The sequence below is a fragment of the Gigantopelta aegis genome, chromosome 10 (genome assembly GCF_016097555.1).
Source record: "Gigantopelta aegis isolate Gae_Host chromosome 10, Gae_host_genome, whole genome shotgun sequence".
NCBI classification, from domain to species: Eukaryota; Metazoa; Mollusca; class Gastropoda; order Neomphalida; family Peltospiridae; genus Gigantopelta; species Gigantopelta aegis.
In genome coordinates this window covers 70,432,459-70,460,408 of record NC_054708.1, presented here as the reverse complement: position 1 = coordinate 70,460,408, position 27,950 = coordinate 70,432,459, and the positions used below count along the sequence as shown (strand labels likewise).

Below are 27,950 nucleotides of genomic sequence, written 5' to 3'. Positions count from 1 at the left end.
TATTTTCATTATAGATATATATTGTGAATAATCAGTTACATGTAGAATTTTTTTTTTTTAATTAAATTACTTTGTGAATGATTTATTTCATCTACAACTTATTATCAGTAAGTAGATTTCAGTGTATTAACAGTATTGTTATGCTAAAAATGCATTTTACAGTTTGGAACTCCATGTTAACTTACAGTAGTATTTCTAAATATAACCTAAAACAAAAGAAATTATTAATGATTTTTAAATTACTAGTATATTGATTTATTTTACTTTACTACATTGTATGTTGAGAAAAATAGATTTGATTATTGTTAAATTTCTTTGTAGTGTTGTAGCAGCAATTCCTAGTTGTGTTTGACCAGTGACAACACAGAAACTATATTAAGAAATAAGATGTGTGTCTAATATTGAATAATGTATTTAACCAACTCCTATATGAAAAGATCAAATTATTCTTTTACTCTCGTACGTTCACTGACATGAAATTCTTTAACAAAAAAAAGGCATGATATAGTATTCATGTAGTATTATAGTTCATAACTGATCTATAGTAATGCATTAATTCACGTTGTTAGAAACAGTATGCGCTTAACATGCAGCAATTTTCATACAATAAGGATTGTGTAAAATTCATGTTTAGAGAAAAAGCGGAGCAGGAGCCTGGAAGACAAAAACTCCAAAAGCAGTAATGTTTCAGGTAATGTTGGTTTTAGATACATGTTCTCCTCATTTGCACTTTTATCTTCTATGTATCATTTAGAAGGTGTTTGTTCTCTGTTGAATTTTTTTAATTTTTAATTTTTTTGTTTTTGATTTTCCTAAATTTATTTATTAGTTAATAAATTTGATTTGATAATTCTGTGTGTCCATGAGGTATAAGACTTGTTTGTTCAGTTCTTTGCAGCACAGCACTCATTCTAAGTTAGAGTATTCTTGTCAAGGTACCGGAAAGAATAGGAATGCATGTCTACGGCATTGCAGCACTTTTTATTAATGTTTATTACTGGTAGGTGTTTGACATGTGGTGAAGAAAAAATATCAGGCGACAGTTAGTGGTAACATGGTAAATAATTACTTTAATGGATTTTGTATTTATTTTTTTTTTATTTTTTTTTGTATTATATCTTTTTTTTTTTTTTTTTTTTTTTTTTTTTTTTTTCTCAAAAAGATGTTTCATTGTTCAAATACAATTTAACTTTTATTATGTATATAAAATAAACAAAATGACACAGGTGTGGTATTTTATTCAGGCTGTTAATACTGATTAAATCAACTGAAGCCTGAAATGTCCAATACGTTTTCACATGAGGTTTTTTGTTTGTTTTTTTTGTTTTTTTTATTATCAGTTGGGTTTTTTTAAGACTAATCTTCTTTTCTGTTCTCAACTTTTTTGATCACCATAATTTGATATTTTTGTTTTGTATAATGACACCACTAGAGCATCATTGGCTATTGGATGTCAAACATTTGGTAATTTTGACATTTAGTCTTAGACAGCAAACCTGCTACATTTTTTCATTAGTATTAAGGGACCTTTTATATGCACCATCCCACAGACAGGATAGCATTTGATATACTAGTCGTGGTGCACTGGCTGGAACAAGAAATAGCCCAAATGGGCCCACTGGTGGGGATTGATCCTAGACTGACCACGCATCAAGCGAGCACTAACTGATATGTAACCTGAGCTACCATTTGCATCTTATGTAGAGTCCTATTTGTTGGAAACTGCATTTAAAAGATCCTGAGCTGCTAATTAGTTGGTCCTGTCCAGGACCCCGTTCCACAAAGTTCACCTTAAGAGCATAGCTACCATATGCATTTAAGGTGATCTTAGGGCTAAAATCGCTTCGTGGAGCAGGGCCCTGAATGGAGGAGCCGGCTAAGGCCAAGGTGTGTGCTACAACAGCTTGCTCTATGACCCTATGGCCTGACCTGACCTATTTAGTTGGATTGGCCAATATGGTCTCAGCTGGTTTAGGCACCAAATGATCATATAATATTATGTAGTTTAAAATGCACTAAGTTGTTATTCAACAAACATTCTTTTACTGTTTAAGTGTTTAAACTTTAGTAGCAAAAGAATTTCTTTTATTTCAGTGCTCAGTCAAGGTAATGGTGACATACAAAAATTGTAGTTCCTGGCTTGCTTACCTGTATGTCAGAGAACTGAGTACTGTTTTAATTTTAAAAAATAGACATGTACTGAGTTTAAAAAAGAAGTGTCAGTGGGTTAAGCATCTGCATTCTGATAAACATTGAAATCCAGGTGAAAATAATATCCAGACCAGATGAGCTCCATGCGTGAAGTTGTTACTTCAAGACTTGCCAATTTTTATATAAACAGAGAAGGGTTAATTGACAAACATTTCACCAATCATTAATGTCCTGATTACATAAAAGTGGTTATATTTTGGAGGACAGATGTAAATGTTTACATTGATTTTCTAATCCTTTGAACTATGTCTTGTACAGAGATACATATTTATTTTTGCAATTTTCATTTGATTGATATGTAAAGGCAGTATTGTACATTAAATGTATATTATATGGTTATGGTCTACTTTTCTCCTCATATGAAATATCATTTCCTTTTTAATTAATAAAAGTGTGATTAAATTTTTTAGAATATGTAAATGATGTGAAATGTCCTTTTGTAATTGCCACTAACAGTCTTATGTTATTTAATCCGCTATTGTTATATTCTTATATCCAACATCTCCAATAGTGTTTCTGTATATAGGTTATTGACATTTGATTCTTATTATATGTTGTTTACATGTTGTGATTTTTAGTTTGGATACATTGGACCGATTCACAATAGAAATTGTTTCTAAGCATTGTTGAGCATGTTTTTGTTTTTTATGTAACATTTTTGCTTTCACATTAAAATTCTAGTTTGTGTAAATGACGCTAAAAGTAAGTAGACCGTGGTAATAGTAATCTGACTATTTAAATAATTGTACATGTAGCAACTGTATTCATTTGGATATTTTACATATATAACCCCTGCAATTAAAAAAATGTACACGGCAAAAAAAACCCACATGCCATTGAAAAAATCCTGAATATAGTCCAAGGCAAAAGAGTGCCGTGGAGAATTACAAACTACACGGCATTGTCGATTGCCGTGGGCAACTGCAGGGTTTGCATATAGTTTACACACACATGTATTAACCAAATAATGAAACTATTTAGAATTACAAACTACACGGCATTGTCGATTGCCGTGGGCAACTGCAGGGTTTGCATATAGTTTACACACACATGTATTAACCAAATAATGAAACTATTTAGAATTACAAACTACACGGCATTGTCGATTGCCGTGGGCAACTGCAGGGTTTGGTTTGCATATAGTTTACACACACATGTATTAACCAAATAATGAAACTATTTAGAATTACAAACTACACGGCATTGTCGATTGCCGTGGGCAACTGCAGGGTTTGCATATAGTTTACACACACATGTATTAACCAAATAATGAAACTATTTAGAACTACAAACTACACGGCATTGTCGATTGCCGTGGGCAACTGCAGGGTTTGCATATAGTTTACACACACATGTATTAACCAAATAATGAAACTATTTAGAATTACAAACTATACGGCATTGTCGATTGCCGTGGGCAACTGCAGGGTTTGCATATAGTTTACACACACATGTATTAACCAAATAATGAAACTATTTAGAATTATATTCAGTCTGGGCTGTACCCATATCAAAGAACTTTTTTTCTTCAAAATTTAAGCCCTCTGTTTAAAGGCACATTTTAATTACAAATAAATAATTATTATCCATAGTTGCAGTTGTTGTACTTCCATGGTGAACAAACAAATATTATTGGGTTTTTTTTATGGGTGTGGTTTGGGGTTTTTTTTGTTTTCCACCCCAACCCCCCCCCCTTTACCCCCCCCCATATTAAATTAATACTAATTATATCTTCAGATATTTATATATGAGATCTTACATACGTGTACATGTAGGATTACTATAAGCATTTTATTTCAATTTAATCCCATAGGTGTTAAAATCAAATAAAGATAAAATTAATTTTTAAACTCAAGGGCTGAAAACCAAATGGGCTTCTAAATTCAAAAATGGCTATGAGAGTGTAGAAAGAACGGGGAAATTTTGTTCAGTCTCGCATCGCAATTCGCTATGCAAGTTTCAGGTATCACTACACAATTTCAAAACATTGCTAATCAATTTTCAGTTGACTAGAAATATCGCTAATGAAGATTTTGAAAACAAAATGTTCCCTGGAGAATGCTACTGTTGTGGTTAACTAATAGTAATATTTATTCCTTTTGCCTATTTGCATGATTATTGTATATGGTTTTGTACTTATAAAATGTCCAGGGCTTGAAATAGCAGCCTGCAAAATGTGAAAAGTGGTCAATTTTTTAGACCTAGCTGGTGAACTAGAAATTCACCTGCCATAACCAGCCCACAAATTGCAGGTCATCTTCTTAAGAGGCCGATGTATGTACGATTGTTTCATATGCTATTTAACTCATGATTCTATTATTATATTTTAATTCCATAATGCTCCAAAAAACATTTCAGACTTCAAAAGTTTTCACTTATTATCTCAAATCTTCTCACCCTTTGCAGGCTTATTTTCCAGCATGCCATTCTTTTTTTCTTAGCAAGACATATTTCTGTTGTTACTGTTTTAACCTAGGAGGACAACAGGCCATATTTTACCTCCAGTTCGAGCTCTGAATTACACTGTTAGACTTTACACAATTTACCACATTTAAATATTCATCTGCATGCCTATAAGCAAACCAGTGTTCATGTCATTGTAATCATACCGGGCTACTGATGCTGTGTTTGTGTCACACCACTGAATGCTAGCAAGAGGAATGTATAGCATTGGGCTTGTTCATCACTTTACCTGTCCAATATATCTGTAGGATAAAGCTGTCCATTTGTACAGTTAGAGCCAGCAGTGAGCAATAGTTTTTGATGTTTTGATGTTCAAATAATAGTGTAATGCTTGACTGTTTTTTTTCCTCTTTTTTTTTTCTGTTTGCAACTAACTTCCATTGAAACTGTTACTAATAATTCTTAACAGAATCCAACTAGCCAGGAACAGAAGCAAGGATTTGGCTGAGTTTTCTTTCTGTAATTCATTCTGTTTTTGTTTGAATACAAAGCTAAATACTGCACTCAAAATCTGTATCCTGTTTCTCATTTATGACTAAAGATATATGTAGATTATGGCTTATTTTCTATTGGTGAAAGCAGATATGTTTTCCTCCTCATAGATACATTTTATAATTCTATTTAGTAATCCTTAGTTACTGGGCAATTTTTCTGTATATGTATACTGAACAGTGACAAAGTACTGACATCCATGCAAGGTACCCTATTTATATATTTGCTTGACATCCATGCAAGGTACCAGTATTTATGTATTTGCTGGACATCCATGCAAGGTACCAGTATTTATGTATTTGTTGGACATCCATGCAGGGTACCTGTATTTATGTATTTGCTGGACATCCATGCAGGGTACCAGTATTTATGTATTTGCTGGACACCCATGCAGGGTACCAGTATTTATGTATTTGCTGGACATTCATGCAAGGTACCAGTATTTATGTATTTGCTGGACATCCATGCAGGGTACCAGTATTTATGTATTTGCTGGACATCCATGCAAGGTACCAGTATTTATGTATTTGCTGGACATCCATGCAAGGTACCCTATTTATATATTTGCTGGACATCCATGCAAGGTACCAGTATTTATGTATTTGCTGGACATCCATGCAAGGTACCTGTATTTATTTATTTGCTGGACATCCATGCAAGGTACCCTATTTATATATTTGCTTGACATCCATGCAAGGTACCAGTATTTATGTATTTGCTTGACATCCATGCAAGGTACCCTATCTATGTATACGCTGGACATCTATGCAAGGTATCAGTATTTATGTATTTGCTGGATACCCATACACGGTATCAGTATTTATGTATTTGCTGGACATCCATGCAAGGTACAGAGCTGCCAACTGCTACACTTTGGGTGTAGTTTGCTACGCTTAGTCGACGTTTGCTACGCTGCTAAACTCGTGCCCAAATTGCTACGTACAGTTGAAAAAAAAATCCAGTATGATACGCTAATGAAAACCAGTAATAACGTTTGCAACAGATAAACATAACTGGATGATTAGTGTATTTGGCCAAGGTTTCTACTAACAAATTATGTTTTATTTGGCAAGCATATATGTTTTATCTATATACAAAATTATAGGTCTACAGAGTACAGTTGAAAAGCGGGCGATTTCTGGCAGTTATACTAAAAATTGGAAGTAATCTTGGAATACAGTAACTAAAAACCAAATTTCTCATTTCTGTGTCTTTTATTCCAAAATATAAAAGTATAATTTGCGGATTAAGAACCATTGTAAAACAGTTACAGTAAGATACATTCAATAACAGACATGTAGTTTTACTGTAGGCCAACCCCAGTGTTGCGTACTATAAAACGTTCAAAGAACTTTTCTTTATTTATATTACGCTTGCATTCCATGAATATAGAAAATTGCATTTGAAAGTATGCCAGTTAGGAATAGAGTAATTTTAATTTTAATTTGAAATAAGAATATAAGCATTCAAATTTAATATTGATCACATCATCGCACAGCAGTTAATTTTCTGTTTATTGCATTTCGATGCTGTTTTAAAAAAATTTTTTTAGTCATTCATAATCCTATTCAAATCGCCCGACTTATTTGACAACATTCGTTACATTTTTTATCGGCCTCGGTGGCGTCGTGGTTAGGCCATTGGTCAACAGGCTGGTAGGTAATGGGTTCGGATCCCAGTCGAGGCATGGGATTTTTAATCCAGATACCGACTCCAAACCCTGAGTGAGTGCTCCACAAGGGTCAATGGGTAGGTGGGTACTTGCACCAACCAGTGATCCATAACTGGTTCAACAAAGGCCATGGTTTGTGCTATCCTGCCTGTTGGAAGCACAAATAAAAGATCCCTTGCTGCTAATCGGAAAGAGTATCCCATGAAGTGGCAACAGCGGGTTTCCTCTCAAAATCTGTGTGGTCCGTAACCATATGTCTGACGCCATATAACCGTAAATAAAATGTGTTGAGTGCGTCGTTAAATAAAAATTTCTTTCTTTCTTTCTTTCGTTACATTTCGGGTATGTCCGTATCCCTTAACCGATGACAAGCATTATCTATGCTAAAAATAGCATGACCCAGTCATTTGCGGTTACTATGACGTAGTTATTTGGTGTTTTCCTTTGCTGTTGTTTATGATATTTGGCCATGCTACGCTCAAATATCATTTGCTACGCTCAGCTTGTCATGAATGCTACTCTCACTTGTGGCTAGGGGTTGGCAGCTCTGAAGGTATCTGTATTTATGTATTTGCTGGACTCTCATGCAAGGTACTAGTATTTATGTATTTGCTGGATACCCATGCAAGGTACCAGTATTTATTTATTTGCTGGACATCCGTGCAAGGTACCAGTATTTATGTATTTACTGGACACCCATGCAAGATTCCTGTATTTATTTATTTATTTGCTGGACACCCATGTAAGATACCTATATTTATGTATTTGCTGGACACCCATGCAAGATACCTGTATTTATGTATTTGCTGGACATCCATGTAAGATACTTGTATTTATGTTATTTGCTGGACACCCATGCAAGATACCTGTATTTATGTATTTGCTGGACCCTTATGCAAGATACCTGTATTTATGTATTTGCTGGACACTCATGCAAGATACCTGTATTTATGTATTTGCTGGATATGTGTCTTGTAAGTGATGGTCTTAATAATGCTTTAAAAAAGACATTTATGGTTTGGAAAGGATTGTTTCTACTTAAAATAAAAGATATATCCTTTTGGAAAGATTGATTGCTTTCTGTTCCAGATCACCATGTCTCTGTTATGAAGTTTGATTTATGTGATTTATTTATTTATTACATTAACGTGCTTAATGTGGATGTCTTTCTATGCCATATTAGGGTTTTCATTAATTGTTCTGGCAGCTGTTACCTGCAGTGCCACCTGTCAAAGTAGTTCAGGGTTAAGTTCAGCAAGCTGCCTGTCACTAACGCTTGGTAGACTGGTTTTGGCACTACATTTTAAACGGAATGACCATTTCGAGAACCAGTCAAAATAATTTGCAAATGTTTAGTGAAAAGTAGCTGGCTTAACTTTTAGTCCTGGTGCTTACAAACTTAAAGGAAGTTGGGTTAGGTGTCTTTTGTAAGGATTTTAGCTCAGAAGATAGACTTGAAGGAGACCCATAGCAAAAGCTCTTTCAGATTGAGATTCAAAGAAGAACCTGAAGACTTTTAACAGTATAACATCAAGTGCTAGAAACTACATGTACATGTACATATAAAAGAGACAGAGTGCCAGTTATTAGTTTACTGAGATTTCAACATTGCATATATATCACATTATTAGTTCATGAATTTAATTTCCTGCTGACTTAATGAATATTTGTTTGGATTCTATTGGTAAATATAGTGACATCTGTAACATGATTATTTAAACCCTGTTTTTATGTGGGGGGTTTTACTTACAAAATCATTTGAAATCCAATAAAAGCTAAAAAGTGAATTTAAAAAACCCCACTGGTAAACAAGTATTTTAAATGACTTAATGTTATAAAATCTGCCTATTTGTTTCAGATTATGTTCAGAGAAACTACAAGACAGTACATTTGCCACTTGCGACTGAAAGACATCACCATTCGTTCTCCAGCCTCTTCTATCTGAATAGAGATGTGTTTAAAGGTAAGATATTTTTGTTCTTTTGTTAACTTATGCTGAAATAACAATATTTGTTTCATGTTTAATTACATTTTTGTTTATATTTTTCTACTTTAAAAAAAAATCTTATGAGGTCATTCTTTAGGAAAAAAAGAGAGAAAAAAGAGCTTCGTAGTGAATTGGAAGGTAGTTTTATTTTTATTTGTGTAAAGGAAAAAAAGAGTGTGAGTACAGGCAGACATTTACAATCCGTTCAGACTACAGAATAATGAATTGATCACAAATTCTCACCATGAGTTCTCACCCTCCTCTACACATTTCAGAAGCCAGGAAACAGTAATTTTGTAATACAATAACATTTCATTGTTATCTGTATCATATGCAGTATAATTTCTTGGCTAAATCATCATTCTTGGGTGGATATTTATACATTTTTATGTATTGTGCAATCTTGCATATTCCAGCGATCATGAATGATGCACAATTTGTTAGCTTTAATGCTTTGTTTGATTGGACATTTTCGACGAAAAGTCATGAATTTCAGCTGAAAGATAAAGACATCAAGGGCCAAACTTACAAAGCCTGATGCTATTAAATGCAGATGTTTAAGCATTGTAAATATATGTAGTGTAAGACGAATACAGGCTGTATACATTTTGCCCATAATATCTAAAGGATGTAAAATAATAAAATTAGCCTGTGTGTATATTGACCACATTAAATTACACACACATACCACATTGTTATTTTAACAATTCATGTCTGTTGTTTACTTGATTTAAAAAAAAAGAATGACATGATTTAAACAAGCAGAAAGAATTGTATTAGTGTAAACATGTGCCATTACTAAAGTATAGCAAATAACAGTGGCGGATCCAGAAAATCCATTGGGGGGGGGGGCATTGACATGAGGTGAAATGCCAAGGGAACTTTGGGGGAGGATCATAAAAAACAAAATGAAAATTAATATATAATAAAATTATAACTATCGCAAAATTTCGGGGGGTCCGAGCCCGTGCCCCCCCCCCCCCCCTTAGATCCGCCTCTGAATAATATATTTATGCTAATGTATGTGAAAAGTACCTAACTATAGATTTTCTTTAGCATACGTATATTACCGGTACATTTGCCTCTTGTGCAGCTTATCTGATCGGTACTAAATGCTTTGTTCTAACCGAAGTAAGCGGTGCCCGTTTGAAAGGTAAATCATAGATGCAGTTTGTGATAATTAGCTTATAGAAGCAACATTTGCATGAATGAATATATGTGCAAAAGTCCAGTTTTCTTGGGAATGAACTTGAATCCTTCGTGAACCCTTAATAGTAATAGTATTTTCACTGTGTAAAATCTGTATTTTTTATTCAAATGTTTTTAAAGATGGATATCAGTGGTAGAAATAAGAAGAAATCTACTTGTCCGACAATATATTTGCTTGTCCAAATAAGTAGTTTCTTTATTCAAGAGTAATAGCACTGTTTTTGACTGCTCAGAATTATGATACTGTTTTGTAAAGTTTTCCATGTCCACAAGATAACTATTGAGATTCATTTTGTTTTTCTATGCAAAGATATGTCAGATGTGACAAATAGAAACTGTAGCTTCTATGCATTTTTATCTGAAGCTTTTAGGAGATTCAAGTTGCAATATGCTATCTTCATGCAAAGAAAAATACATTGAGATATTTTCAGATCACTAGATCAAGAAACAAATGTTTAATCAGTCAAAGCTCAACAGTCAATCAGACCTTTTTAATGCAGATATGACATCATGTCAACAGTGTACTAATTTTTGTGTGTGGGTTTTTTAGGGGTATTGTTGGGGTGGGGTGGGGGATTAGTGTTTTTTTTAGTAATTTAAAATACTGTAGTTAATGCTTGACTCACCTTGTGGATGTTAAAGTAATGAAAATCCATTGAAAGCAGTTTGTGCATCATAGGGCTGATTACAATGTATCTCCAGTACTGTAGTCTGATAGTATCATGTCATCTAGTGATAACATTCAAATACAAATGTATTAAGGAGGGAAATGTTTTATTTAACAACACACTCAACATTAAAATATTAAATGCTGACAGTAGATGAATATTCTGAAAGAATGTTCAAATGACAGTCATGACAAAGACTTTTTTAAAGAAGAAATACAAGTCATGACTTAGGCTGACTTGAAGACCTTCACTTCATCCTTTGTCCATGCTTATGAAACGTTATTGCCTAAACTTGAGGTTTACCCTTTCAGAAAGAAAGAAAGAAGTGTTTTATTTAACGACGCACTCAACACATTTTATTTACGGTTATATGGCGTCAGACATATGGTTAAGGACCACACAGATTTTGAGAGGAAACCCGCTGTCGTCACTACATGGGCTACTCTTCCGATTGGCAGCAAGGGATCTTTTATTTGCGCTTCCCACAGGCAGGATAGCACAAACCATGGCCTTTGTTGAACCAGTTATGGATCACTGGTCGGTGCAAGTGGTTTACACCTACCCATTGAGTCTTGCGGAGCACTCACTCAGGGTTTGGAGTCGGTATCTGGATTAAAAATCCCATGCCTCGACTGGGATCCGAACCCAGTACCTACCAGCCTGTAGACCGATGACCTGCCACGACGCCACCGAGGCCGGTTACCCTTTCAGTTTCATTCCAGTAATGCAATCAAATGTGATGTTATGATCAAAGCATGTATCAAGCAGTTTAATGTGGTGGTGGTAGTGGTGCTGGTGGTGTTTCTTCACAGCCTTTTTGGATATAATGCAGTTTTAACAGCTGTCCATTTTCTGCATATTTTGTACTCAATTTTAAGCCAGAGTACACCACAAAATTAAAATATAGTACACCTAAAAATAATTTCTTACTCATTTATTAAAAAAATATATTTTTAAATAACAAAAGAAAGTTGAGCCTACCAAAGCATTGCCAGTACAATCTGTGGTAAAATTTGTGGTAGTTATTACAGCATTTTCCGTACTACCTTATGCCTTTGCAATGATGCTTCAAAAATACCTGTTACTTTAAGGTATACTCACAGGGAACATGTGCAATAAAAAACACAATGTTGGAAGTATGAAATCATTATCATTTTATACTGGACTGCATTATATACCGTAGGTCACTATTAGTGTTTGAATACATGTAAATTATTGTCATGTTGACTATAATATTATTGTAACATTTTGTAAAATGCTGGACGAGGCTATAATATAGGCATAAGCCTGTTGGCCAATCCCAAAACTGTTTATTTTGACAGTAATAAAATATGTTTAAATCAAATTACTGTCACAACAGTTACACACTGCCATTGTGGGTTTGATGAAAATTAACTTTGCAAGAAGTGTGACTTAGAGTTCTTCATATGTGGTGTTTATTACAAATAAATTAAAATTGCAATTGTAAAATAACCCATGAATTTCAATTGTTGAGCATTCCAAACATAACAAGAAGTTTGACAAATATTTTGCTATTTCATTTGAAGTACAAGTTTGTGAAAATCAGTTGATAAATAGACACAGAATGCAAGAAAGTTATTCATCAAAAAATAAGTGTATAATAACCAGATTATCAAAAATAATATGAGCAGGGTGTTCATTTGGGTGTTGGCCTGGGAAATAGAACGTTTAACTTTTGTTATTACTGGGACATAGGAAAACAAAAGTTAAATAAAATGTACTGACATTTTGAAAATACAAAAAAAAGGGCTAAAATTATTTGTACATGTATTTGAACACAATTATTTTCTATGTATTCAAATAAATTTAGAATTTTTTTTTTGATGTTTTTTTTAAATATACAATATTTTTCACTGGAGTACACAAATAGGAAGTCTGGAGCAGGTAGATCTGTGTCAGTGTCCTGTGATGACTATATTTATAAAAAAAATCAGAAGAATACCAAAGAAATGTTACATAAATACTGTAGAACCTGAAATTAATGCATCCTTAAATAATGCGAGTGATGGTGGGCAGACTAAAATGCAACATGAAATTAATGCGAGTGGCCTCCCTATGAAATATTACTTTCCTAAATTAATAGCACATGTCTGTGTACTTTTCGGTTAAATCTGAGTTACAGGTGTCTTCAGTGAGATCAACTATTAACTAACAAGTCTGTATACACATCAATTAACCTGTTTAGTTCCTAGTGTTTTTGGTGAGATCAACTCAAAGCATATTTTTGCAGCAGTACTTTACCTAACATGTATAGTTACCTAAATCTGGCTAAACATTTACAACTATATCTTCCTAAGATATGCCAAGAAAGCTACATCGAACTTGAACAGAAAAATAAAAAAAACAAAAACATGGTCAACCTCAGGATTGGCATGCTCAAACTCATTCATGCACGATGAATCGTGTCGGCTGTTGCTGAAATATTGGACACTTAGTCTGTCTTGCATACGATGTATTATAATTGTAATCTTTGTTTGTTTTAATAGCGTGTGACATATATAGCTTGGTGGAATACTGCTGGACAAAACAGAAATGAATGCATCATGTTATTAATTAATGCGAATAACACAAACTTGCATTTTTCGCATAATATTATGATCACATTATTTTCAGGATCTACAGTATTGTACAATTGCACAAAGGCATTTAAATGTTTGGTTTTTAATCTTTTCTGTAACTCCTCATAAACATATTAATATTTTGTGATAGTACTTTACTACAAATGAATGTCAACTAGCAGCTCTTTCTGAATGAGGAGCATTCTAAGTGATGACTTTCTTTTGCTTTTGTGCGTGTCTCTCTTTTTTTTCAAATGTATTTAAAATGGAGCTATTTTGCAAAACTTTACATGCAGAGGAGCTCAAAATATATTTGTTTGAATAACCTGGTACAAGTTACATTGAAATCCTAATTTAGGTTTACTACTGTTCTTTGATTCATTTTACTTTTTCAGGACAATTGCTCTCTCTCTTTTTTTTTTTGGCTCTTTTTTTTATTTAACATATTATTTTGTTCCATGTCTTCAGGCTTTTATTGCACTAGTGGCCATGTGGGGTCAGCCAGCTTTCCTGATCTTATGGCTAGTCAACTGCATCTAGACTGTGGTATGTCTTGAAGTGCCCACTATCTTGCAGACTATTTAACATTCACCACCTTGTGTGTCTTAGAGCTGTTCTAGAAATGATCATGTGGGAAAGGAGCACCAATTAAATTATAAGTATATATATTCATATACAGTGAAACCCCTCTAAACCGGACACCCTTGGGACCAAGAAAAATGTCTGATTTCAAGAGGTATCCGGTTTAGACAGGTTAAGTTCTGTACTGGTTTTTAACAAGGGACTCTGTAAAACATCTGGTTTTGAGGGAATTCTGGTTTACAGAGAGTCCGGTATTGAGAGGTTTCTCAGTACATGTATACAGTCAAACACTATCTTGACCAGAATGTCTGAAGGTCTTCAAATGCTTTTCATTGAGAACTGTCAGATGTATCTCAATCCACTGATACCTCATCTTGATGGTTCAGTCAACGGAATATTTTGTGTGTGGTTTATTCATGTATTTCACTGAAATTCAGTTATTGTTATTGAATAATTGTTTGTCAAATGAACAACAAATAGATGTTTGAGATCGGCCACCTCACTTATAACGACGTGGGTTCTACCTCAAAGGTAGACAGCTTGGCTCAGATGTGATTGGTCAAAGGTGCAGTAGTCCTTGATGAATCCATTGAGGTCTTTCTCCATCCAAACCAGATCCCAAGAAATTATTATATCAAAGGCTATCAGGGCTAGCTTTGGCACTTGCCAAATTTCAAAAACAATTGGCAAATTTTAATTTAATTTGGCAAAATAATTTCATGAAATATGTACTAGTAATTAATATTTTGTTAGAAAATGAAAATAACTCCATTTTTTTAAAGTTTAATTTTCTGCTGACCCGGAGCTAGCCCTGGCTTTGGTATATGCTGTCCTGTCTTGTTGAAAAATGCATATAAAATATCCCTTGCTGCTGTTGTATGAATGGTAACAGTAGATTTCCTTTCTCCACACACCAAATACCAATGTCTTGAGGTGATATTATTTAAAGTGGTTAAGGTAAAAATATCGTTTTAAGGGTGCAGTCAAAATTTATTAACCTCCATTTCCCCATTATTAATATTTTGGATTTAATATTCCAAATTTCAAAATTGTCCACAGTAGTTAGGAGAAGTTCCTGTCTCGAGTCAGACCCCCGATCCTATTGGAAGCCAGACTTGGTATAGGTGTATTCGAAACCCTAGTGGTATAGGAGCACATTAAACTAGTTATGATTGATTGAGGTGTCGTTAACTAAACATTCCTTTCCTTTACCAGTCCATACCTCTAACTCTGAATTGTGACAGTAAAATTAAAATATATTTGGTGAATGGGTGCATATTGTATAACATTTATTAACTGGGTATGGTCATTTTTAGAACAGCCCTTAGCAAGCATGTGACCAGAGTGATGGAGCTAAACTTGATTGTTAAAGTCAAAACAGAAATAGTAATTGAAAAAATTCATATAATAGATTCCTAAACATTTCAGAAATGTTGGAAATGATTTTCATAAAATTTTATTATTTATAAATTGTAATTTATTGTGAAGAAACTGTTGATCAAGCCTGGTCTGATGCTGTTTACGTGTGCGGTTATATTCTCACTTTATATGGATCTTTGCTTACAATTTCTTACCTATTTCTGTTCTATGATCTGTGATTTTCCCCCTATATCTGTCACATTCACTGTTCTATTTTTTTTGCACTCTTTCCAAGCTTCTGTCAAGGACGGAAAATCTGCAGGTTGGTATATGTCTAGGAGTAATGTCTTTTTCATATCAGGTGTTTTTTACACATTAATCAATAATTCATACATTTGTAAAGAAAAAAACCCCGAGAAATTGGCAAATAAAATTTGAGTTGTATGTTCCTGGTCCTGCATGAATATATAATTTCAAACTTTGTTATCATGAGAGGTGTGGCCATTTTAAAAGTTTTGTTATCATATCGCCTGCATTCTAACACGGGAGCAGGATATAGCTCAATGGCGCAGTGAGTTGTATAAGACCATTTCCATCATTTACTAGATTGTTCAAGAATCATAAAATTTCAAGATGGCTGCCAATATTCCCTAATTTATATTGTTTTGATATAACTTGCTTGGCAACAAATCTGGCATAAAACCTTTTGTGTTTGTTATTGTAATGCACGTCTTCAAACTTTTCAGGATTGTGTGCTTTAATATAACCAAAAAAAATTAAAATTTAATTTTTCATGATTTTTGTAAGATCAGGTTAATCTTCTATATCATTTATATGAATTAGAAGATGTAGCTCAGAGGTGCACTGATTCATATAAGGGGCAGGATTTAGCTCAGTTGGTTAAGTGCTCACTTGAGGTGCTTGTGTCGCAGGATTGAGCCACCTCAGTGGATCCGTTCAACTTATTGGGTTTTTTCTCATTCCAACCAGTGCACCACAACTGGTCAAAGGCCGTGGTATGTGCTTTCCTGTCTGTGGGAAAGTGCATATAAAACATCCCTTGCTACATCAGAAAAATGTAGCGGGTTTCCTCTGATGACTACGAGTCAGAATGACCAAATGTTTGATATCCAATAGCTGATGACTAATTAATCAATGTGTGCTAGTGGTGGTGTTAAACAAAACAAACTTCTGCTTCATATAATCATTTCCACTGTGGTAATTACCCTTTGGACTCCCCATGACACACTTGAGATTTAGCAGCAATGTGCTGAGATGTCCTTAAATATTCCTTTCATTGGATACCAAAGTGTGTTGCATCTGACATTTGACTAAAGTTGTTTCCTTATGGTGTTTATTATCCATTATAGGCCAAGACAAAGTTATCTATATTATGCCATGAACCAGCCATCAGTTTGACATAATTACTTGTAGACTAATGGACCACCACAGCATATGCATGTGGTCACATACATGTATCTTGTTATGCAATTTACTAATTTTATTGGTGAATGAAATCTGTTTAATCGTGTAAATGTTTTTTTAGTCTTAAGATGTTTTATTGGTACATGTGTATAACAATATATTGGCAAAGCCTTCTTGGTGTGTGTGTTCTTTAAAGAGCATATAATCACTATTGCCATCCCTGCTCTTAGAGTTTGTTCATTTTGCTGTTACATGTACCTCCATAGCTTGCTTTAAGGATTGAGTTCTTTATTCATAGCATACATGTTTGACACGTTATACAACTCAATTATACTTCCACTTGCAAAAGTGAAGGATGGATAGTTTATTGTATGCAACAATTTATTAACCTGAATTTTGTTTTCGTTTTCCAAGCTGTTGTCTTCTCTGTTTGAATCATTTATTGTCAAATAAGATGGTTTTATACACTGGAAAGTAAAACAAACATTTTGTCATGCATTTGTTTTGTAAATATGTGGTTGCTAAATTAGATTGTATACACTATTTCAGCTGGGTCTTTTATATATTATCATTGTTACATTTCATCATGTTGATTTAAAAATACTGGTGTGAAATTTTGTTATGCAGTATTTTCCATTGTTTACTTTAATTCTGTACTTTAATTTCTTTGTGGTTCCAAAAGAAGTACTAATATTCAATAAGACTATTTCAGAGACTATTTGTATTTGTTTTTGTGAACCATTTATTTTAACGTGTCATTCAAAATGTGCACTGTGAGACTAAATAACAAAATGGAGCACACTTGTATTTTGCTGTTGAGTTTTATATTGTATGTTTACATAAACAGCAGATCTCTGTGTCCCAACATATAAATGTATAATGTTTGTATTGAAATTTTGTCAACGTCTGTCAAGCTCCATTCCATCACATTTCAGTCCATTCTGATCTGTTTCTGTGATTCATTGGACCAGGGCCTTGTAATCACAGCAACTAATTATTTTCAACTCTTAAATTAATAATTTACATAATTAACTGTGAAGAAACCAGTGTCAACAAAAAGAAAATATGAAGGTATTAAATACATGAGGTTAAAGGTGTACAATTATCCTGCTGACTAAAATAATAACTGAATATTGGCAATGCTGAACAATGTCACAACCAAACCACAGACAGGTTATCTGCACTCACTCATGCTAGTAAACTTAAAGGTCATGTTTTTAACCTTTCTCATAATCTTTTATATATAGTGATTTCCCTAGAAATTAGGCAAGGCATGGTAGACCAAACACTTTTGGGGCATTTTCACCATTTTCAGGCACTTGTTTTTCATTAAAAATACAAAAAAAAATAATTGAAATAAACTTTAATGTAATTTATGAGCTTGCTTTAATAAATGAATGGCAAAAGATATAAAAGGCATATTTTATTAATTAATAATACCTTTTTGGGTGTTTTATAAAGGCAATTTTAGAAATAATTACTGAAAAAAGCTTGTTTAATCTCAGGGCAGCATGGCGCTGATTAAGGCAAGATGGTGCTAGACTATTGAGGCATGGTGCTGCACCATGCTAAAACAAGCTAGGAAAAACACAACGGGCATGCTTGAACATTAAATTGATATAATTCCCGAAATTTGACCCAACAGTCATTTGTGGGCATTCATACATACAGTAACGGTTGTGGTTATTATTGTTCTGTTTATAGGAAAGGGCATAAAAAAGATCCCTCGATAAACCACATCATTGTAATTTCTCATAGTTTGTGATGGTCTAATTTTTGTGGACTAGTGCCATCAACAAATTTAAGAACACGTTGAAAATATAATATATATATATATATATATATATATATATATATATATACATAATACAAATTTATGATATTACCTTTTTGATCAACAAATTTAAGTACACTATAAAATGTGTGGGGTTTTTTTTCTTCAAATCTTCGAAAATTTAAGCCCGTAAAAAGAAAGGATTTCACAGTATTCTCTACCGGCCTCGGTGGTGTCGTGGTTAAACCATCGGACATAAGGCTGGTACAGGGTTCGCATCTTGGTACCGGCTCCCACCCAGACCACTACACCCTCTTCTCTCTCACTAACCACTAACAACTAACAACTAACCCTCTGTCCAGGACAGACAGCCCAGATAGCTGAGGTGTGTGCCCAGGGCAGTGTGCTTGAACCTTAATTGGATATAGACATGAAAATAGAAGAAGAAAAAATGTATTCTCTAAATATTAAACAGGTTAACACAGGGCTCGAACTTAACGGCAGCACCAATGGCGGCAATTGCCGTTGAGGTATAAATTACTGTAGGTAGAGAGCATCACTGATGGCACTTTTATGCCGTCGATAAAGTTCCTCAACAATGGCGAAATGTATACACCTGGTATACATCATCTGCCAATATTTAAAATTTACACATTTAAAAGATGTCTACATATAACACGATAGCCTTTCAGTCAGGTTTATTTGCTGCAAATGTCACTTTAAAAAAAATTGTCACAGGCAGGCTCAAAATTGCCGTCAGTGGACTGTTTCACCCATTGCAATTCTTTTAAAAATTGCCGTGTGAGACAAATTCTTAAGTTCGGGCCCTGTATCAAATGTGTACAAACTACCATTAAGAGATATTAAAAGCAATTAATTTTAGAAATTATTAGACACAAGTGCTGTTTGTCCAGACTTTTTTTCTATCCAAAACTTAAAATATGGTTTTTGAATAGCCTCCACAGCTTTTAAACTAATCCTAGAGCTAGTCTCAGTAACCGACCATTAATATTAAAATTTCTGGGTGGGGTTTTTCCGTAATCTACTTTCATTTCTGTATGGTGCCGAATACCAAATACAGCCCTAAAGATCTATCTAACCCCCGCGAGTGATTATTTTAGAAATCATTGATTTCCATTACTACATCCTAACTGCACGCGTTCAATGCAAAGAGATTTCTCTCTCTCTCTCTCTCTCTCTCTCTCTCTCTCTCTCTCTCTCTTCTCTCTCTCTCTCTCTCTCTCTTCTCTCTCTCTCTCTCTCTCTCTCTCTCTCTTTCTTTCTCTCTCTCTCTTGCAACATCATGTATAAATACAGATAAAACTATTTGACTCGAGTTTGTTGCAATGCTAGTTCTATACCTGACATGACAATTGCATGTGTTCAAACTGTTTTGTATTGTGGTCTATTTTTCAAGTTATGACTGCTTATTTTTTACACAATTATTTGGCACATCACTAATGCTAAATATACCATCTGTGTGTTTTTATATGGCATTTTTTTGGCCGAGTTGTTGAACTTACATATGCAAAATCATTTTGGTTGATGATTTTTAACAAAACCTAGTGACCAGTTCCTTGCACTTAATCTTTGGACCTCTATAGATTACCTTTTAGTAACCCTCTGCAAAAAAAAAAAAATCATCATTAGTTTCTTTTATTACATTCATCTTAAACATTAACATTTTCACGTGTTTGTGGTATGTTATTTTACTGTGTCTAATGCTAGGATAAGACTGTCAACTGGCACTGTGAAGTTGGCCAACTCGACTGTTTCATTGTACTTTCCCCAACTGCCAACTTAAGATGGGTGCGCTCAGATTAACAACCAATCAGTCGTAGAAATTGTGTATTGTAAGAGCATTCAGACTAGCAACTGGGCAGTCGTAGAAGTTGTGAGAGCAGAAAGTTGGCCAACTTTGTCATAGCAGTTGGTAGTATGAACCTAGTATTACATCTAACTGTGTTTGTGTTAATTTTCCTATACAGTCTATACTTAACATACTTAACATAGTTCTTAAGTAACATGAAGCATATCATTTGCACATTTGCATCAGTCAAGACGATATTAGTTTGAAGATCATCTTTGAAAAAGGTTTTGGTTTTATATGCAGGGGCCTAGCTTCTACATACGCAGGTACACAGCTGCGTACCACCTGAGATTACAAATATATATTTTTTTTTTATTGAAATATATGATGTAAATGTGTGTATGCTCTATGTTTTATTCCATCGCCAAAAAAGTATGCATACCATCTGAAAATTCCCAGCTAGGCTCCTGATATAAGAAATTACACACATGCACATACACATGTACTATGGGGGCAAACCTTCTGAATGTGGACTTATACAAGTTTGAAATAACTGCATGTAATATTTTACAGTAATTGACAGTGTACCTGACTGTTGCTGTTAAAACATTTGACCTGTGGTTAATTTAATTGTGTGTAAGCATATGTATGTAGAAGACGAATGTACGAAATAACTTATCATTGAATAAAGATGTAGCTCAATGGTAGTTCTTGTCTGGCTGGGGCAGGATTTAGCTTAGTTGGTTGATTGAACCACCTTGGCTTGATTGAACCACCTTGGTGGATCCATTCAACTGATTTTGTTTTTTCTCATTTCAACCCAAAAGTTAAAGTTTGTTTTGTTTAACGATACCACTGAAGCACATCAATTAATTAATCATTGGCTATTGGATGTCAAACATTTGGTAATTCTGACTCATAGTCAACAGAGGAAACCCGCTACATTTTTTCTAATGCAGCCAGGGATATTTTATATGCACTTTCCCACAGACAGGAAAACACATACCACAGCCTTTGTGCAGTTGTGGTGCACTGGTTGGAACGAGAACAAAACCCATCAGCTGAATGGATCCACTGAGGTGGTTCGATCCTGCGAGGCAAGCACCTCAAGCGAGCACTCAACCAACTGAGCTAAATCCAGCCCATCATTCCAACCAGTGCACTACAACTGATCAAAGGCTGTGGTATGTGATTTACTGTCTGTGGGAAAGTGCGTATAAAAGATCCCGTGTTGCATTAGGAAAAATGTAGCAGGTTTCCTCCAATGACTGTCAGAATTACCAAATATTTGACGTCCAATAGCCGATGATTAATTAATCAATGTGCTCTAGTGGCGTCGTTAAACAAAACAAACTTTAACTTTTAGATTATAGTAAGAGAACTGGGCCCATATTTTCAAAGCTATCTTAGTACTTAGATATCATAAAACAATCGTAGACTATGTCATCATCATGACATGTGTTGAAGTGATGTCATAGCCTACAGTGGTTTTGTGCATATAATGGAGTGTCCAATTTGAAAACCTTTCTAACCCATGACCAGCTACATCCAGTCTGTTTAGTTTTTATTACATACCCTCAAATTATTTTCTGGAAGAAAGCCTGCAAGGAGGTGGAGGGGCCTTAACACCCCTCTGGATCTGTGCCTTGTGATTATTCTGCTGCAGAAATGTACATGTATATAAACTTTAAAAACACAAAGTGTCAAGTGACAGGAAAGCTGCCTTGTTGATAGAGGCCATGTAACAGCAACAGGGTCCTTCACTCACATAGTATGTATTTCCTAGTAGCAGCCAGTTAAACGGCCTGTTGAACATTCCATCCCTGTTAATCACTGATACATACTTGTAATATGAGCGAGTGTTCATTTAACACCACAAATAATGTATGTGGAGGAAGCCGGTTTCCTGCAACTTGAATGTTCAAATTGTCTTATGATAGATGGATGTATGACAAAATGTCAATGGTCAAACTGCCACTGGTTTAAATGTTGGTGGTCAAAATGTCAGTGGAAAAAATGTCAACAGTCAAAATGTCAACTATTAAAGTGGTACCCAGATCAAAATGTCAACTTTCAGATTATACATTTCTAAAAAAAGGAAAACTTTTTATTGTATAACCTTTCATTTGACCAATTAAAACTCTGCTTGACAGCTCTAAACGTGTATATATGATTTTCTCAATAAGGTCAACATGGATGATGGAATAAAAAAATAAAAAAAGCCAGTAACTCCATTTGTTTTTTTGTTTTTTTCAAAAGTAGGCTAATGATTGAGGGGTACAAACAACAATTGAGCATCCTTTAATTAGTACACATTTTGTAATGAGCAAGGAACTTCCTAATCATAGCTCTCTCTCTCTCTCTCTCTCTCTCTCTCTTTTTCTCACACACATATACACACACCACACGCACAAACACACTTATATTGACCATTGGCATTTTGTCTGCTGAGATTTTGTCTATTGACATTCTGTTTGTAAACCATGATTGACACCAAATAACCATACTTTAGAATATGTGATTCTTTTCATTTAGTACCTTTGGTGGTTTTGAAGCTATAAGTACATTATGGATTTCATGATTATTATATATTATCAATTATATATATATATATATATATATATATATATATATATATATATATATATATTTGTTTCAATTGTGCATAAGGATTCATTGCCATTGTGATATGGAAAACTGTTTATTTTTTATTTTTTATTGTTTATTGCCATAGAAGACTAATTTGTTTTTGAATGGAAGATATTTGTAACTGAAAAAGTTGTATCTTCACTGACCTTGTTTTGCATAATTTATAACTGAGAACTATGCAAGATGTAATGGTAGAATGCATATTTACTTGATATTGCATAGATGAATTTGTGATCTTGCATGATGATATTGTTTAATTTTTATGTCATTGTAGCAAGTCTGAAGTATATATTATTTTAAAAGAATTTCTTTAAAACAGTTTCCCTGGGTTTTAATCAATCGGTTAATAAATCTGTACAAATTGTAGTCACAGATATAGAAGAATTATCTGAGTTTTTATTCTTTTGTAAAGAGTCATAATTCCAGGCCTAACTTTCTTAACTTTGCAGTTTTGCAATTTTTAGGTACAACTTAGAAGGACAATGTGATGATGTTAACAGAGTTAAAAACAAGCTTTGTGAATAGGGCCTCTGATCTTAAGATCAACATAATGCCAAAGCATTATGGTTTTCAAATTAACAGTATTTTATTTTCACAACACAATGAACAATATTTTTAGTATGTACAGTCCAATATATTCCTTTTTCACACTTTGTAATTAAGGTAACAAGTATTTTTCATGTTGTGAAAACACACTTGATCACCTAACAATAAAATGAGAGCTACCTGCCAGTAGACAGCTCTGTCTGATTTCTTTTCTTTTTTTCTTTCTTTTTTTTTTACTCAAATTTTCATTCTTATACTTCAAGTAAGGTTGAAGTACACAGTCAGTTGGCTATCTGAGCTGTTTGTCCAGAACAGGGGTTAATAGTTAATTGTTAGTGGTTAGCAAGAGACAAGTTAGCATACTAGTAGTAGCTAGGCATACAGTGTGCAATTTTAGCTACATGCAACAAATATTTCTCCAATAAAACATGTTTGATACCAACAATTTATGTTGCATGCAACAAAAATGTCAGACCTGCACATGCGGTGCATCGCATGCAAGTAAAATTGCACATGGTCACAAAGGTCTCTGGTGAACTTAACTCATCAACCTGAAGTCAGAGGGCTTGCTTACTCACAATGCCTTTGATGCTGGTAGATATGTTTCCGGCTGAGAATCTATTTTTAACCAATCAAAGAAGGTTACTACTTTCACTGGTTAAAAATGATTTTTGCGGTTAAAGCATATTATCAGTCATCTATCTGAGCTGTCTGTTCGAGAAAATTTGAATCTTTTATTTATATTATTGTTTTAATTGATAACTATTTCTTTGTAGCATTTGTTGGCTTTGACATGGTTCCCTCCCTGCACCCACTGGAGACGCTGCATAACGCCCTCACGTTCAAAGACATGGACTACTTCCTGGAACAAGCCACGTCCACCAAGTTTGCCACTCCGATGCCCTCCCCACACAGCAGCGTTCTACACGCGGCCGTCACCGCTCAGCAGCCTCCGGTGGGGCTGCCATTCGTAGGAGATAAAGGTTGGGTATTATTTTCAAACTTTTTATGTTTTATTTTTTAACCCTGGTGGTGAAGTATTTGTGTGTAATACTGGCAAGGCAGTTTATGACTCTTGAAATGTCATGTTTCATTTTTTTTTCAGTTTTTAAGTTATTTACAAGATGTCTGTACACGACAAAAGTTAGTGGGGGGTTTTGGAGTTAATTTTGTTCAAAACTTCTGATAGTCAGTTAGTCTGCATTTTGATTTTCACCATTTGGTGGTAAAACCTAGTGTATGTTTAGTATTAATTGAAAGACATCAGTTGTTTACAAATCAAAATAGTAATAGAATATTTTGTACCAAAACTAACTACATGTGCATTAATTAAAACTTATAAGAGACATTGGTTTTTTACTAATCAAAATAGTATTAAATAATCAAAATAGTATTAGATAATCAAAATACTATTAGAACATTTTGTACCAAAACTAGCTACATGTATATTAATTAAAACTTATAAGAGACATTGGTTTTTTACAAATCAAAATAGTATTAGGACATTTTGTACCAAAGCTAGCTACATGTACATTATAAGTGACCTTAAGATGTCAGTAGAGCCACGGTTCAAACAAGAGGCTGTGGCTTTAAAGAGATAACGGTTTTTGACGTGTTTAGCAAATATCACTCAATTGTTGGTGTGTATTTTCAGCCCACCCCTGGAACAGTCTGCCATCGTCCAGCAACTCCAGTGGTGGTCCGTCCTCACCCACCACAACGGCCTCGACACCCACCGACATCATTCAGAAACTACGCATGTTCATGGCCAGTCAGGAACCCATCAAGGCTGATCAGGACACAGACTCGAACAACGTTTGACGATCAGTCACTGTGCTTAATAGGTCGTCTGTAGGCTGTAGTTAAAGAATATGACTTTGACAGTTTTATTGTATACTGAAAGAGAGAAAATAAGGGAAGACTTGGTATTATACATCAAATTTAATTGAATAGTATCACAATGTCTGTGTAAAATCCAAAGATGTGAAATGTCCGTCTCAAAATCAATACTATTTCTGTGATCAAGATATAACACGATTCTGTATACTTGAAACTTTTCAAACCATTTGAGGATATATTATCTTTAACAATTTTCGATATCCAGTTTGAAGACCACATCTAAAAGTTTAATAGTTTTGATGTTCCGTTTTAATAATAATTAATTACCATTTATGTTTTAGTACTAACCGGTCAAAGAATTATGTATAGTCATTACTTGATATTCCTGTTCTTTCACCTGCCACAATAATATACATATTAACTTGTCTCAGTTTTCATAGCTGCTGTGATATGCTAAGACCACGTTTTAAGAGTTGCATTTTAAACCATGATCAGGGTTTCTGCCAGAGGGTAAAATGGGTAAGGCGCTATACCCACATTTTTTGCATATTTTTTTTTTTTTTATGAATCTAATGATACAATTATGTTTTTTAAACTCTAACCTTAAACCTAACCCATTTTCTTTCTGAGGGAGACCCCCCCCAATATCCTCAGTTGGCTGTGGTTGCATTTATTACACACATTGTAAATATTCAATTTCATAGAGCCATACCCAAACATTTCTTTCTGGAAGAAATACTGATGATCTCTGATAACTGTATGGATCTATTGCCTCAATATTATTAACCTATATGTACTTGGAACTAGTCAGGTGATGAATCTATACTGACAACTACAACTATATAATTGAAAAATGAGTGTAGAGGTATTGAGATGTCATGTACATAAAGACAGTGTTGTGACATCACTCATTATTGTCGACAGTATGTTGATATTAACACAAAGATGTATGTGCCTTAAACATTATTTTTCATGAATGTGTGTGTGTGAATTGATTTCCAGGCCAGTCCAGGGCTCACCCTTTTACATGGCGAAATTAACCAATTGCTAATTTTGGTACATTATGGCTATAAAATTTAGACTTTTGCTAATAAAATATTCCTGAAATTAACCACAGTTTTATGATTTTCGTCGATATATTCTACAATTTCAAACATTGGCTAAACCAAAATTTGTTCCAGTGCGAGTACTGGGCCACTGTTGATTACCGTACATGGTGAGGTCGGGTTAAATCTGACAATTAATCTATGGGTATTAAACACTGAATTGTGTATTAAACACTGAATTGGGTGTCAGTTTTTTTAATGAATGACGTTGCATATCAATTTTTTTAATCATGACATTGCATATCAATTATAATGCTTATATTGAAATATATATTTTTAATGCTGACAATGAATGAATTTTTGTTTTTCGTTAAAGGTATAATTATGAGTCCTGTGTCATGATTTCAACATTAGACTGAAATTTCCATTAACGTGTTAAAATATGACAAAGACATGTTGATTTACCTATGAAAACATATGCTACATGGGACTCTGCTTAGCTTTAGTGAATTCATTTCTTGATAAGAACATTTGAAATGAAAGTATACTACAGTGGAAAAAATAACCAGAGAGAGACTTGTTTAAATATGATTTTTACTTATCCAAGAGTTTAGTTTGAAATATATTTTTAAAACAGACACTGCTTTACTGTTTAATATGGAATTTCAGCATACTTTGTATGTTTATATAATTATGTTGTTTAAGTGTGCTGATAACTGTGTATCCTATATGGGAGGTAGTTTATTGTATATATGTCAGAGTGTATTTCCAGTTTGTTAGTGTATATTGTTGACTGTGATAAGGGTTTGATTTTGTAATGTCCAGTACAAACGATGAGCTATATCAAACATGATCATATTCAATGAATGTTGGGAGGGAAGACTGATTATAGTTTTAGAATGTTAATAATGCAGAAATAGCCAAAGTATTTCTCTTGTCTTTATTTTTGTTTTGTATGTGATATGAGTATTATTACTATTAAAACCCCAGTTAATTCAACAATCCCCTCTGTAGACATTACCTCTGTAAGGTACCGCTTTTTAAATTGGTGCAAAATAAGTTGATTTGTGCAAGACATTTCATGCACTTGTTAATGTCATACATACCTGTATGTAGCTTGCTATGTGACAAGACTGACTCATGTTTAACATATCTAATCTTTTGCAGTGATTGAAAATAATTTATGTATTTATGCTGGTGTCTGTATTTAAGATGGTGATTTTGGTATAACAAAAAGTTGTTTAAATACTTTGACGAATGGTCGGAATTGACTGTCCATTTATAAGGCGGAAAAGGGGGCAATTGCTCCGGGCCCCCCTGCCAGAGGGGTCCCCAAACTAAGGACTTCCTTTATAAAAAAAATTTAATAATTATAAAATTAGTTCATTTTTTTTATTTGTCATGTAATTTAATTTCTATGTTGAGGGGGCCCCGAACCTGAAGTGCCCCGGGACCCCAAGGTCTAAATCCAGCCCTGGATCCAGCAGTATATACACAAGAGATAATTATCTTCCTAACAATATTATTCACTGTGTTGTGTTCCTACCACAAGCTGTTCATATCAGTATATCGTATTAGTCCCCTACCGGTTCAACCAGAGGGGACTATAGCTGTCAGTTCCATCCTTCTGTGGCTTTCT

At 34.1% G+C, this 27,950-nt stretch overlaps 1 protein-coding gene across 9 annotated transcripts in view; it reads left to right on the top strand.

The window, feature by feature from the left end:
* The window catches only part of LOC121382558 (inositol hexakisphosphate and diphosphoinositol-pentakisphosphate kinase 2-like), a 122,585-nt gene extending 94,901 nt beyond the window's left edge, over window positions 1-27,684 (top strand). For 7 of the 9 annotated variants that reach the window (XM_041512024.1, XM_041512019.1, XM_041512023.1 and 4 more), the window contains 4 exons: window positions 635-691; window positions 8,697-8,801; window positions 24,203-24,409; window positions 25,081-27,684. In XM_041512024.1, the coding sequence (XP_041367958.1) occupies window positions 635-691; window positions 8,697-8,801; window positions 24,203-24,409; window positions 25,081-25,247 (536 nt within the window). In that variant the 3' untranslated portion in view covers window positions 25,248-27,684. Of the gene's footprint in view, window positions 1-634; window positions 692-2,094; window positions 3,334-8,696; window positions 8,802-24,202; window positions 24,410-25,080 lie in introns of those variants that run through there. The other 2 variants (XM_041512020.1, XM_041512025.1) reach the window with 2 other exon arrangements.
* The last annotated feature ends 266 nt before the right edge of the window (window positions 27,685-27,950 follow it).